Source organism: Phyllobates terribilis, unplaced genomic scaffold (assembly GCF_046119375.1).
Source record: "Phyllobates terribilis strain yellow unplaced genomic scaffold, ASM4611937v1 Scaffold_1__5_contigs__length_1240528914, whole genome shotgun sequence".
Classification (NCBI taxonomy): domain Eukaryota; kingdom Metazoa; phylum Chordata; class Amphibia; order Anura; family Dendrobatidae; genus Phyllobates; species Phyllobates terribilis.
Window position 1 is genome coordinate 943,306,655 of NW_027362761.1, and position 12,434 is coordinate 943,319,088.

The following is a 12,434-nucleotide window of genomic DNA, read 5'->3' on the forward strand; positions in this document are numbered from 1 at the left end:
TGGCTGTCCTTGACCCTTGGGCCCCACCTATCTGTTGCACTGACGCCTCTGCCCGTGTGCCCACCCTGACCTTGGGCTTGGAGGCTGCACATCACCTGGTGAGTCTAATATAGGAGAGCCATCAGATAGGTGTTAGTGATATTCTCTTAATCTTTTTTCTTTTTTTTTTTAGTGTAATGAATTTGGTACCTTCCATAGAGATCAGAGCTCACCCTTTTTACAATATATGCTGATAGAACAATAAAGAATCAACAAATAGTTGCAAACAAAACCATCCCATGCAGATAAATAGATAAAGAGGCATTTATTTTCCAGTTTGAGTTCCATAGTGGTTTGGTAGAGAAAATTTTGTCAAATATACAGAAGACTAATGTAATATATAGCACAGACACTGGACCATCCTACAGCTTCTATCCAGGGTGTGAATATATGTAGTGCTCACATAGAAATGTAACATGGAATGATGTGTAGTGTGGTGAGGTAGGAGACTGTACATTGCCATTCACAGTGGGTTAGGGTCACTAATACTATTGCTAGGTGACACTGTCAGTAAAAGAGGTTTGCAGCATAAGACCAGAATAATAAAGCACCAATTCCAGTATACAAATCCCATTAAATAGACTCAGTCACATTTATTCTGACATCGATGAACAAGCATTCGACTAAAATTCTGACAGATAACAGGCTTGCCACTAGTACCGTGAGTGAAAAATTAGTAAAATGTAATAAGATGTATTCTACATACCATCACACAGCACTAGCTGCTATAGCTGGATACTTATAAATCATTAAGAAGGACACCTACACCTCGGCTGCCATCATCTGTTCTAGCCGTCAACCATTATTCCCTTAGGTACGGGCTAAACGTGGGACCTAGATCAAAGGTTGACAAGTTATATCCAAAGTTATATGAGAGTTGGAAGGTCTCTGAGTCACACATGTGCTTATAATCACAGTCGGTTTGAAAAAATGTTTCCACTCCTTCAAAAACGGTATTAGACAACCAATGGGCACACGTTCCAAAGGAATCAATTACCGATGTCCACAATGTTAAATTCCAACAAGAACTCCAATAGGAAATGCGTTTGAGAGCACAGATTAAGCTGCTTTGTCTCTGTGCTTGAGAAAAGAGCCCAAGTGTGCTCCGAAACGCGTTGTCATTGAAGAACTTGTTTACTAAATAAACTGGATTTCCCTTAGTTCAACATTGTGGACATCTAGTAATTCATTCCCATTAATAGTACCATTTTTGAAAGAGTAGAAACACTTTTTTTAAATCAACTGTTACTATCCTTGCATCTTCATCAAGTTTTGGCAACTTGAGCCAAAAGTTTAAGGCATAATCTGCTCTGCTCCTACCTTATTTATGCCATCAGATAGAGTTGTGTCTATCTCAGCATATAGGTGAGCCTAACATCTTTAGCTGTTGTATATTTTTGTGCTTACATATTAACCCTATGAGTAGCTTCTCTTTTATGGTTTCTTGCATTGCCTTCTTTCAGTACATGTGCTTATAGTTGGCAACTGCAAGAGCTGAAAAGATGCATTGTGCTCGCCAAGTCACGTAGCATCCTTCTTGGCACAGAACTAAAGGAATCAACCTATAACATGAGCTGAGAGGTATTTTCTTTCCTTCTATTTTTCCACTAATCATTGATCAACCATGCCTTAATACCTTGCCTAAGAGTATCGGGAGCGGGAACCTGTCAGCTCCTGAAATAAATACTAGTTAGATTTCTCCGCAAATTATGAGTCTTGTTGTATGTAATAAAACTGATTAATGATCGTAAACTTCTTGTATTTTTTTTATTTGTATATTAAGTTACTATATTACTTTATATGCACATGTACGTGGTATATATTAATATACATAAATATATATATATACGCACACACATACTTATATCCCAAAATTTTAACTTATTCTGATGACTTAAAGTCCATCCATAACCATAAAGTGATTGCCGATCAGTGCTTAAAAGGGATTTTCTGCTTTTGACTTCCTTCAGGCCATAGGCTTGCGGATGTTGAAAATAACAAGTTCAGTAATACTCCCCCTCCCCAAGTGTAGTGATGCTTTTCTGCTGCCAGTTTTTGTTGACAGGCTGCAGGGATGACAACACGATTATGAATACAGCGCACGTGACTGCTGCAGCTAATCATTAAACTTAGCTGCTCTGCAATGTAGACGGCACTAGGCAGTGAGGTGCACTGTAATCTAGACACCACCTCTGGAGACTGTCAGCAAAGTCTGGTGACACAGAGCCATCTTTAGACCTGAAGAGGGCAAGTATTGGTGTATTTATTATTTTCAACAGCCTCAAACCAATGGGCTGAAAAAAAGTTGAAAGGGAAAAATCCCTTTAGCTTACTGTTACATTCTGAGCTATCCTTGCACCATGTTTACCCTCCCACAATATTTAAATCTGCATTATGACATCATGGCTACAGCCAGTGGTTGACTTGCATGGTTACTCATCTATGTATTTCATCACACTTCCGTTGCAGATGCTACAGGCAGTAGGCAAAGGATTGCAGATATTAAATGGTAAGTGCAAACCTATTTAAAGAGGTGTTCTCAAGTTCTTACAATACTTTAGTTAGTTAGACAGCATGAAATAAGCAAGTTTGCAATTAACTTGCTTTTTTTTATCTGTCATTCTCATGTTGTGAGAGCTTTTATCTTACTTAGTGCACAGCTGGTTTCCATGAAGCTTTAGTGCCTATCCAGTCCCTGGCAAGTTTGCACAGTAGTTACATTCGAGAAGAGAGCTTAACTCCTAACATGCCCGCTATCTATCTCCAGCCCAGTAATTAGATAGGTGCTTACCTGCCTCCCTCTTATCTCCTGACAAGCTGCTTTTATAAATCTTGCAAAATCACTAGCTCACAACATCAGCAACTTTTAGAGCGGGTCTCCTAATCGCAGCTATTATTGGGTCATGTCCTTGTTCAATTGCCCTGTTATCTCTGTGTGTAAATACAGTGCTAGCAGTGTACACTCCAGACCAAACCATTGATAGCTTAATGTATTACCGCAGAACTTGTGCTGGGATTTATAGTTCTACTAATATTACGGAGACTGTCACTCAATGAGGAGTTCCTGCCTTGCCAGAACCAGAACGTAAGCAGCTCTGAGCAGCTCAGGAGACAACTTGTGAATAACCCTTTAAGAGTATGTGCACATTAGCAGAGATTCCCTTAAAGAATACAAAGGACCCATTATGATCTGGTTCTGTCCTATTTTTTCTTATGAGGCAGAATAGCACAGAACGCTGCAGAAAAGAATGAATGGAAATGTGAATAGAACCTGACATGAGGCAATGATCACATTAGGCATTTGTCACCAGGCAATGATTATTGCATAATGGATTTCAGCAGGGTCGCCTTGTGTTCTATTTAGGGTGCTTTCACTCATTCGTTGGTACCCTCGGGGCTCACGTCTGAAACCCCCCGCAAAATGGGATTAGAGCGTATGCGCTGACAGGGTCGTAGACTATAATGGTTCTGACAGCGTGAATGTGTGCTCTGACATGCATAATTTTCGGCCGTGTACCCTTACAATAAACACTTAGGAATGAGCCACATCTTTTTTTGCTTTTACAGATTGTCAAGCAATAGCAGTATGTTTTAGAGCTGGTAGGATTCAATACAGGTTTCTCTGTTTGATCCTAAGACTGTATTCACACACACGTGTCACAGTCCATAATTCACAGACCGGCCGTGTGTCTTCTGACCCAAAATCAATAGACTCCAAGGCTGTCAAGTTTGGATCAGGAGAACCACAGCCAGTCCTTACATCGCGGTCCTTACTCAGACCGCAGCCTATGGATGTGGGAACCCGGCCCCGATGTCCTAAATAAGCTATGCTGTGTCTGATGCAGTATGATCCGTCCTGTAGGCAGAACCACTGTGAGCAGATCACTTTGCAATGTAGCTAGATAATAAATGCACATGGCTAGTTTGGAGCCACTTCGCTGTATAACAGAACCACATGTGTCATACTCAAAGTAAACTTGACTTTATGAAAAGTGCATATCTGAATAATGACAGGGGACATTTATGAAAACCAGCACATACCAAACCGGACATCATAGGACGCCCTTAGAATTAGATTTCATAAATCTCCCCCCTTATGTTCTGTCCCAGCCTGAAATCCTCACTTTCCCACTGAACATGTACATATCTGGCCAGCTCGCAATTATAAGGAGTGATACTGATCACAGATATAGCTTCCATTAGGACACGGTATACATGATCGGTATGCTTTGCAGAATAGCAGGTGAGCACTGTTTGGCGGTTCCATTAGCAGAAACAGGATCTCTGTGGGGTCTGGGTTTTGCTGAATGTCAGGAGTTCTAATGCTTGTGTAAGAAGATATGAGACTCGTCTGATGATCATTCAATGCCTGCAGAAAAGAGAAAGACTTTAAAACAAAGCATGGAGCATTTTTAATATTAAACAGAATAAAAGCAGCCAGGGTTTAAGAGCATATTTCAGGAACGTTAACATTGTTGAGCTATCCTTAGGATGGGGTTTCATACAACTGTTTGTCAAGGTCCAAGTACGGACCCATTATGGATCCAGTAAGAAAAAAAGGATCAGTTACAAATGAAACAACATAAATGTAAACTGTGGACTACCACTGCTGTTAACATTAACCATTTCACTGTCATAGCCTAGTAGATGTAATAATAATAATATTAGCAAATACCTCCAATTAGAAATGTGGTATAGTTCTTCTGATAACCTACGTCGCTTACCTCATGTGCAGGCCATTGCAGCAGCTTAGGTATCTATGGTTACGACCACTAGCAACTAACTAACTAACTGTCACTGTATGAGTGGTCATAACCATGGATACTTAAGCTACTGCAATGCCTGCACATAAGGTAATTGACATAGGTTATCATGAGAACTATACTACATTTATAATCGGAGGTATTTGCTAATATTATTATTACACCTACTACATATTGCGATAGGATCTTGGAGATGGGAATACACCTTTAACAATAAACCCCTTAGCTACCCAAGCTACCAGGGAAGTTAACCTTAAAGGGAATCTGTCATCTGGTTTTTACCACCTAATTTGAGAGCAGCATCAGAGACCCTGGTTCCAGCGATATGTCACTTACTGGGCTGCATGCTGTAGTTTTGATAAAATCACTGTTTTATCAGCAGGAGATTATCACTAGAGTAATAGTAAACCTGCTGCCAGGTAGTCCTCCATATACATGAGCTCTGTATGATGCCGACCCCGCTACTGATTGGCAACATTTTGCCTGAACACAATCAGTGATGTGGGCGGAGTTATACAGAGCTCAGCAATCAGAGAACTGCTAGATCTGCAGCTGATAAAATAGTGATTTTATCAAAACTGCAGTATGCAGCCCAATAAGTAATACATCTCAGGAATCGGGGTCTTTGCCACCACATCATGCTTCTCTCAGATGGGGTAGCAAAAACCTGGTTACAGATTGCCTTTAACTGTTTCACTGCACTAGATCACAATGGATATTATGATTTGCCATTTTGCTCTGCTAAACCATGAAAGATTTCCATTAAAGGGGTGGTACAAAGGCTGGGCGATTAATCAAATTAATTTGATTAATTTGGTTTCACGTGATAGCTATGAAAGTCTGTGATTATGAGTAAGGTAGTTATTGTTATGCCGGAAACACGTCAGTCTTTCATGGTAATCATATGAACTTAACATCAACTTGTAGTTACACAAAAAATGTGCAACTTTTGGTGTTTTTATACAACTCCTGACCAGTTTTGGCAATATTTTAACAGCAAGTGGAGCTTCGCCTTGAGGGGCATGCCGGATAGTGGCCAGAAAATGCATTATAATTTATGCCACAAAAATGGTATAGTTTACAAATGTAATACATGTACTCAAGTCCCTGATTGGAGTACATTTTTTGTGGTGCTGCATAGCAGATGAAACTTGTTTTTCAGCCTCGTAATGAATTTGACACATTTTACTCCAGATCATTGTTCATCAAGACTGATGTGCAAAACACCGACCTGGATCCAGGGCCCCCATCAAGGCATTACTGCCCTTACTGCTGTATGGGGCCGGGTGAGCAGAAGTACAGAGGGGGGGCCTGTACCCACTCCGGGCCCCCCTCTTGTGCTTCTGCTCACCGGATCCCAGGGTATGATAAAGTATTTTGCGGCGCACATCTCGGCACATCTAGTGCCTTCCTAGAGCTGTGGAGTCCCTCCGCCTCTTTTGTGACACACGGGTGACAGCGTGTACAAGTATGTGCCAGCATGAATGAGCGCCACTTGCCAGAAGTGGAGCGAGATGCGCCTGCAGGGAATCGTGAGAGGTAAGTATGAAAAACTTTTTTTTTTAAATAAAATTAATTAAATGAGTTTGGGGTGGATGATGATGAATTGAGGGTGTGGGACGGGGGACAGTGAATGACGATGTATTGAGGTGGGGGAGCGCAATAATGATGAATTGAGGATGTGGGACGAGGGACAGTGAATGATGATGTATTGAGGTGGGGGAGCGCATTAATGATGAATTGAGGATGTGGGACGAGGGACAGTGAATGATGATGTATTGAGGTGGGGGAGCGCATTAATGATGAATTGAGGGTGTGGGAAGAGGGATAGTGAATGATGATGTATTGAGGTGGGGGAGCGCATTAATGATGAATTGAGGGTGTGGGATGAGGGACAGTGAATGATGATGTATAGAGGTGGAGGAGCGCATTAATGATGAATTGAGAGTGTGGGACAGAGGACAGTGAATGATGTATTGACCTGGGGGAGCGCAATAATGGTGAATTGGGGTGGGGGAGAGCAAATGATGAATTGGGGGTGTGGGACAGGAGACAGTGAATGATGTATTGAGGTGAATGATGTATTGAGGTGGGGGAGCGCAATAATGATGAATTGGGGGTGGGGGACAGCAAATGATGAATTGACGGAGGGGGACAGGGAACAGAAAATGAATAATTGAAGATGGGGGGAGCAAATGATGATGAATTCAGGGTGGGGGTGGGAGAGAGAGAGAACATGACATAATGAATTGGGGCGGAGGGGGGGCATGTAAATATAATGAATCAGGGGAGCGAGAGGTACAGAGTGGGGGGTGTGAAGGATGCAGGAGTGTGACTGGTAATGAATTGGGGGAAAGAGTACAGGTGCTAGTTAATTGATATATTTATTGGGTGGGGAAAGTGGCTATTTATAGTTAGTGGAGGATTACAATTTATATTTGGAATGGTGGGTTGCATAAAAACGAATTATATATTAATGGTGGGTGTATGTCTGTATTCAGCTGCGTAGTATAGAAGTTGGGGAATGTGCTCTGGAAACTGCTCTAGATAACAGTGTGTTATTTTCTGCAGAGACGAGTCCTGGCTGGAAGAAGTGATGGCGGTCTGTGCTGAATGAAAAAGAAAAGCAAAGATGAAGGACTTCAACTAGAGATGTGACCGGTGAGTCAGTTTGTTACCTGTACACTTACACTATACATTGTATACAGTGCTCCTGTGTATAATGCCACCGGTGATCCCTGTATTACCTGTACACTGACACAATATACAGAGCTCCTGTGTATAATGTCACTATTGATCGCTGTATTACCTGTACAAATACACAATACACTGTACACTATGTACAGACCTCCTGTGTATAACGGCACCGATGATCACTATATTACCTGTACACTGACACTATGTACAGAGCTCATGTGTATAATGTCAATGGTGATCGCTTTATTACCTGTACACTTACACTATATTCTGTATACTATGTACAGAGCTCCTGTGTATAAGGGCACCTACAGTGGGTACGGAAAGTATTCAGACCCCTTTAAATTTTTCACTCTTTGTTTCATTGCAGCCATTTGGTAAATTCTAAAAAGTTAATTTTTTTTTCTCATTTAAGTACACTCGGCACCCCATCTTGACTGAAAAAAAACAGAAATGTACAAATTTTTGCAAATTTATTAAAAAAGAAAAACTGAAATATCACATGGTCATAAGTATTCAGACCCTTTGCTCAGTATTGAGTAGAAGCACCCTTTTGAGCTAGTACAGCCATGAGTCTTCTTGGGAATGGTGCAATACATTTTTCACACCTGGATTTGGGGATCCTCTGCCATTCTTCCTTGCAGATCCTCTCCAGTTCCATCATGTTGGATGGTTAACGTTGGTGGACAGCCATTTTCAGGTCTCTCCAGAGATACTCAATTGGGTTTACGTCAGGGCTCTGGCTGGGCCAGTCAAGAATGGTCACAGAGTTGTTCTGAAGCCACTCCTTTGTTATTTTAGCTGTGTGCTTAGGGTCATTGTCTTGTTGGAAGGTGAACCTTCGGCCAAGTCTGAGGTCCAGAGCACTCTGGAAGAGGTTTTCATCCAGGATATCTCTGTACTTGGCCGCATTCATGTTTCCTTCAATTGCAACCAGTCGTCCTGTCCCTGCAGGTGAAAAATACCCCCATAGCATAATGCTGCCACCACCATGTTTCACTGTTGGGATTGTAATGGGCAGGTGATAAGCAGTGCCTGGTTTTCTCCACACATCAGACCAGAGAATCTTATTTCTCATAGTCTGGGAGTCCTTCATGTGTTTTGAGCAAACTCTATGTGGGCTTTCGTATGCCTTACACCGAGGAGAGGCTTCCGTCGGACCAGTGCCACTCTGCCATAAAGGCATGACTGGTGGAGGGCTGCAGTGATAGTTGACTTTGTGGAACTTTCTCCCATCTCCCTACTGCATCTCTGGAGCTCAGCCACAGTGATCTTGGGGTTCTTCTTTGCCTCTCTCACCAAGGCTCTTCTCCCACGATTGCTCAGTTTGGCTGGACGGCCAGGTCTGGGAAGACTTCTGGTGGTCCCAAACTTCTTCCATTTAAGGATTATGGAGGCCACTGTGCTCTTAGGAACCTTGAGCCAATGCAGAAATTCTTTTGTAACCTTGGCCAGATCTGTGCCTTGCTACAATTCTGTCTCTGAGCTCCTTGGGCAGTACCTTTGAGCTCATGATTCTCATTTGGTCTGACATGAACTGTGAGCTGTGAGGTCTTATATAGACAGGTGTGTGTCTTTCCAAATCAAGTCCTATCAGTTTAATTAAACATAGCTGGACTCTAATGAAGGAGTGGAACCATCTCAAGGAGGATCACAAGGAAATGGACAGCATGTGACTTAAATATGAGTGTCTGAGCAAAGGGTCTGAATACTTACAGTATGACCATGTGATATTTCAGTTTTTCTTTTTTTAATAAATTTGCAAAAATTTCTACATTTCTGTTTTTTTCAGCCAAGATGGGGTGCAGAGTGTACTTTAATGAGAAAAAAATGAACTTTTTAGAATTTACCAAATGGCTGCAATGAAGCAAAGATTGACAAATTTAAAGGGGTCTGAAAACTTTCCGTACCCACTGTATGGTAATATTAGTATTGTGGTTTCTTATTAATGATCAGTAATGTATTATTCGGTCACTATGTGGTGGTAATATGTGGTCTGGTCATGGTGTGGCAATATTTGTCCCTTGTACATGGTATTATTCAGTCATTATGTGGTGGTAATATGTGGTCTGGTCATGGTGTGATGGTATTTGTTTTTTGTACGTGGTATTATTTGGTTACTATGTAGTGGTAATATGTGGTCTGGTCATGGTGAGATAGCATTTATCCCTTGTATGTGGTATTCTTCAGTTGCTATGTGGTGGTAATATGTGGTGGTATTTGTTCCTTGTATGTGGTATTATTTGGTCATTATGTGGTGGTAATATGTGATCTGGTCATGGTGTGGTGGTATTTGTTCCTTGTATGTGGTATTATTCAGTCACTATGTGGTGGTAATATGTGGTCTGGCCATGATGTGACGGGATTTGTCCTTTGTATGTGGTATTAGTGGTTATTTAAAAAAATGTATGTGACACATTCCCTTAAAGATAAATAAATAAAAATATAAGTAAAAAGAGTATTGAATATTTTAAGAAATTTTTAATATGTTAGAGTATAGTAGGGCCGGCCAAAAGAGTCTACCTTTGTCATGGTGGCAAGCTAAAAAAAATATTTTGTCCAAAACAAAAGTTGCTGGCTATGTATGTGATATGGTATTCCATGGGAATTGTTAGTGATTGGTGAGGACGTTGTGCAGAAGTGGAGTTTTCCCAAGAGTGGGCAGTTGGACTGTGGAAGGTTTGAGGGATGGAGATGGAGCTGGGGTGGAGCCTGGGCGGAGTCTCAAGGTGGCCCAAAAAATTTGCCAATGTAAGTAATGTAGTGAAAACTATGGAGATTTTCTGTAAATAGGCTAAAATAAGGGTGGGATGTACCTTTAGGAGCTTGCAGTTGCTTCCTCAGATACTACGGCCTCTTCACTCTCTAAAAAGAAGAAGACAAAAACTCATATTACTGCTTCAATGTATAAATATTAAAGGGGTCATTTAAGGAAACTTACTGTGTCTTAATATTGTTGTTATATAATTCTTATAGTGCCCTTTACTACTCTACTTTTCATTAATTCTCAGAATGTCAACCCAATGTGACCAGTGTCGGAGATCATACACACTCCAGAAGCAAAATAATTCCTGTTCTTGTACATGCCAGCCAACAAAAATCAAAGCACTAGAGGAGGCAACTTTTCACCAGGACTGGCCACATCAGGTGGACACTCTGAGAGAGAAACAAAAGAACACTAGAGGACGCCATAACAAGCATTTTACAGCAGTCTATAGAACAAAACACTATTCCAGAAGCATATATTGTACATGTTGGCTAGAGAAACCTAAAATAATTTCTCCCCATTTAATAAATATGGACAAAACTATGCAGTGGATCACTACTCATGCAACCTACACTTGGAATAAATCCAAATACCACATGCAAATATAATAATATACTTTATTGAGAAAATGTTAAAAACTTCATTTCATTTAAAGAGTCACTAGGTACAAAAAAATTCAAGAGGAAAGGATGAATCAAAAAAATTGGACACACATAGACCAGGATAAGTCCCAATATTAATTATCATTCTTATGGGTTAATGTTTCATAGGAGAGTAATAATATATATTTGCCAATAATAGCTCTTCCTTGCCACCCACAAACATGTATAAAGTATAATTGTGCAGGTGGGGTCATAAAGCCAGCCAATTGTGTCCAATTTTTTTGATTCATCCTTTCCTCTTGAATTTTTTTGTACCTAGTGACTCTTTAAATGAAATGAAGTTTTTAACATTTTCTCAATAAAGTATATCATTATATTTGCATGTGGTATTTGGATTTATTCCAAGTGTAGGTTGCAGCAGTCTATAGAACAATGGACAATTATTTCTAAATGAGTCCTATTGAAAACGTGTTATGTTTTACTATTTTAGTAAATTATAGTATTTTCTATAATATAACAATTCTAGAATATTAAGTCCTTGGATAAATCATGTTCTGTTTAATATCACAATCAAGATATTACCAGTTAGCTTTTCTTAGGCTATGTGAGCAGAATCAGGAATTGCTTGCAGAAATTTATGCAGCGTTTCTGCAAGGTTCTGCACCTCTTGGCAGCAAAAACGCTGCGGAAAATGTATTTCTATAGACATGTACAAGCTGCTTCTGTGTTCATTGCCTGCAATAGAGGTCAAGATTACTAAATTCTTCAATCTACTTCATAGTAGGCTGTGGCTTCATTGGTAGAGCAACAGCCTGCGAACACAGAGATGTGAGTTAGAGTCCCGGGGAGATCACAGGAGGGAAAAGCCCCGCCCCTGGAGGAGGAGCTATGAAATGGCAGAAACACATGGAAACATGGATAGATATAGATAGAAAATCACTGACTGGGCAAACATGGTAAGGGTACACACCTTGAGCTACAGGTGCATTTTCTGCATCAGCCTCCTCTGGTTTTCTGGCTGTGAGTTCAGACCAGTCTTCTGCTGCTGATGCCAGCTCCGCAGCAATATTGTCTGAACCTGCTTCAAGCACAGGAGATGTCTCTTCCAAAGTTTCTCCCACAGATTCAATATTCTCAGGTTCCTCCGCTGGAGAGATATAAGGTAGATGAATAATTAATATATATCCCTATGTACTCATAACACTACAGTAAGGTCTTTCAACTTATTACAGCAATAACGCAGTCTTGGTATTTCCTGATGACTTTTAAATATTTTTGCATGTAACTAAATGTAAATGAACCAAGTTTGCAAACACTCTTGGTTATAATTGCTTTTGGGGCTTTTTCACGTGATGCATGTTTGTCAAGTTTTTTCCACATATTTTTTTTCGCAGAAAAAAACTGCGTGTTACAGTACCAGCAAAGTGAATGGAGTGGAAATTGGCTGGTTCTCTGAGCCGGTTAAGAGAACAGGGAGAACACCAGTTCCTGGTGTCTGTATTCAATTGCATTTACATTCTGCATACGCAAATACATTTGAAAATATGAGCAGTGCTGCCACGGCAG

General features: G+C 40.6%; 1 protein-coding gene across 1 annotated transcript in view; it reads right to left on the minus strand.

The window, feature by feature from the left end:
• Nucleotides 1–287: 287 nt before the first annotated feature.
• Nucleotides 288–12,434, minus strand: part of MGARP (mitochondria localized glutamic acid rich protein) — a 67,900-nt gene continuing 55,753 nt past the window's right edge. Inside the window, exons 6-8 of the mRNA XM_073641795.1 lie at nt 11,839–12,015; nt 10,316–10,364; nt 288–4,408 (exon numbers count right to left, since the gene is read on the minus strand). Coding sequence (XP_073497896.1) covers nt 10,318–10,364; nt 11,839–12,015 — 224 coding nt within the window. The 3' untranslated portion in view covers nt 288–4,408; nt 10,316–10,317. The remainder of the gene's footprint in view (nt 4,409–10,315; nt 10,365–11,838; nt 12,016–12,434) is intronic.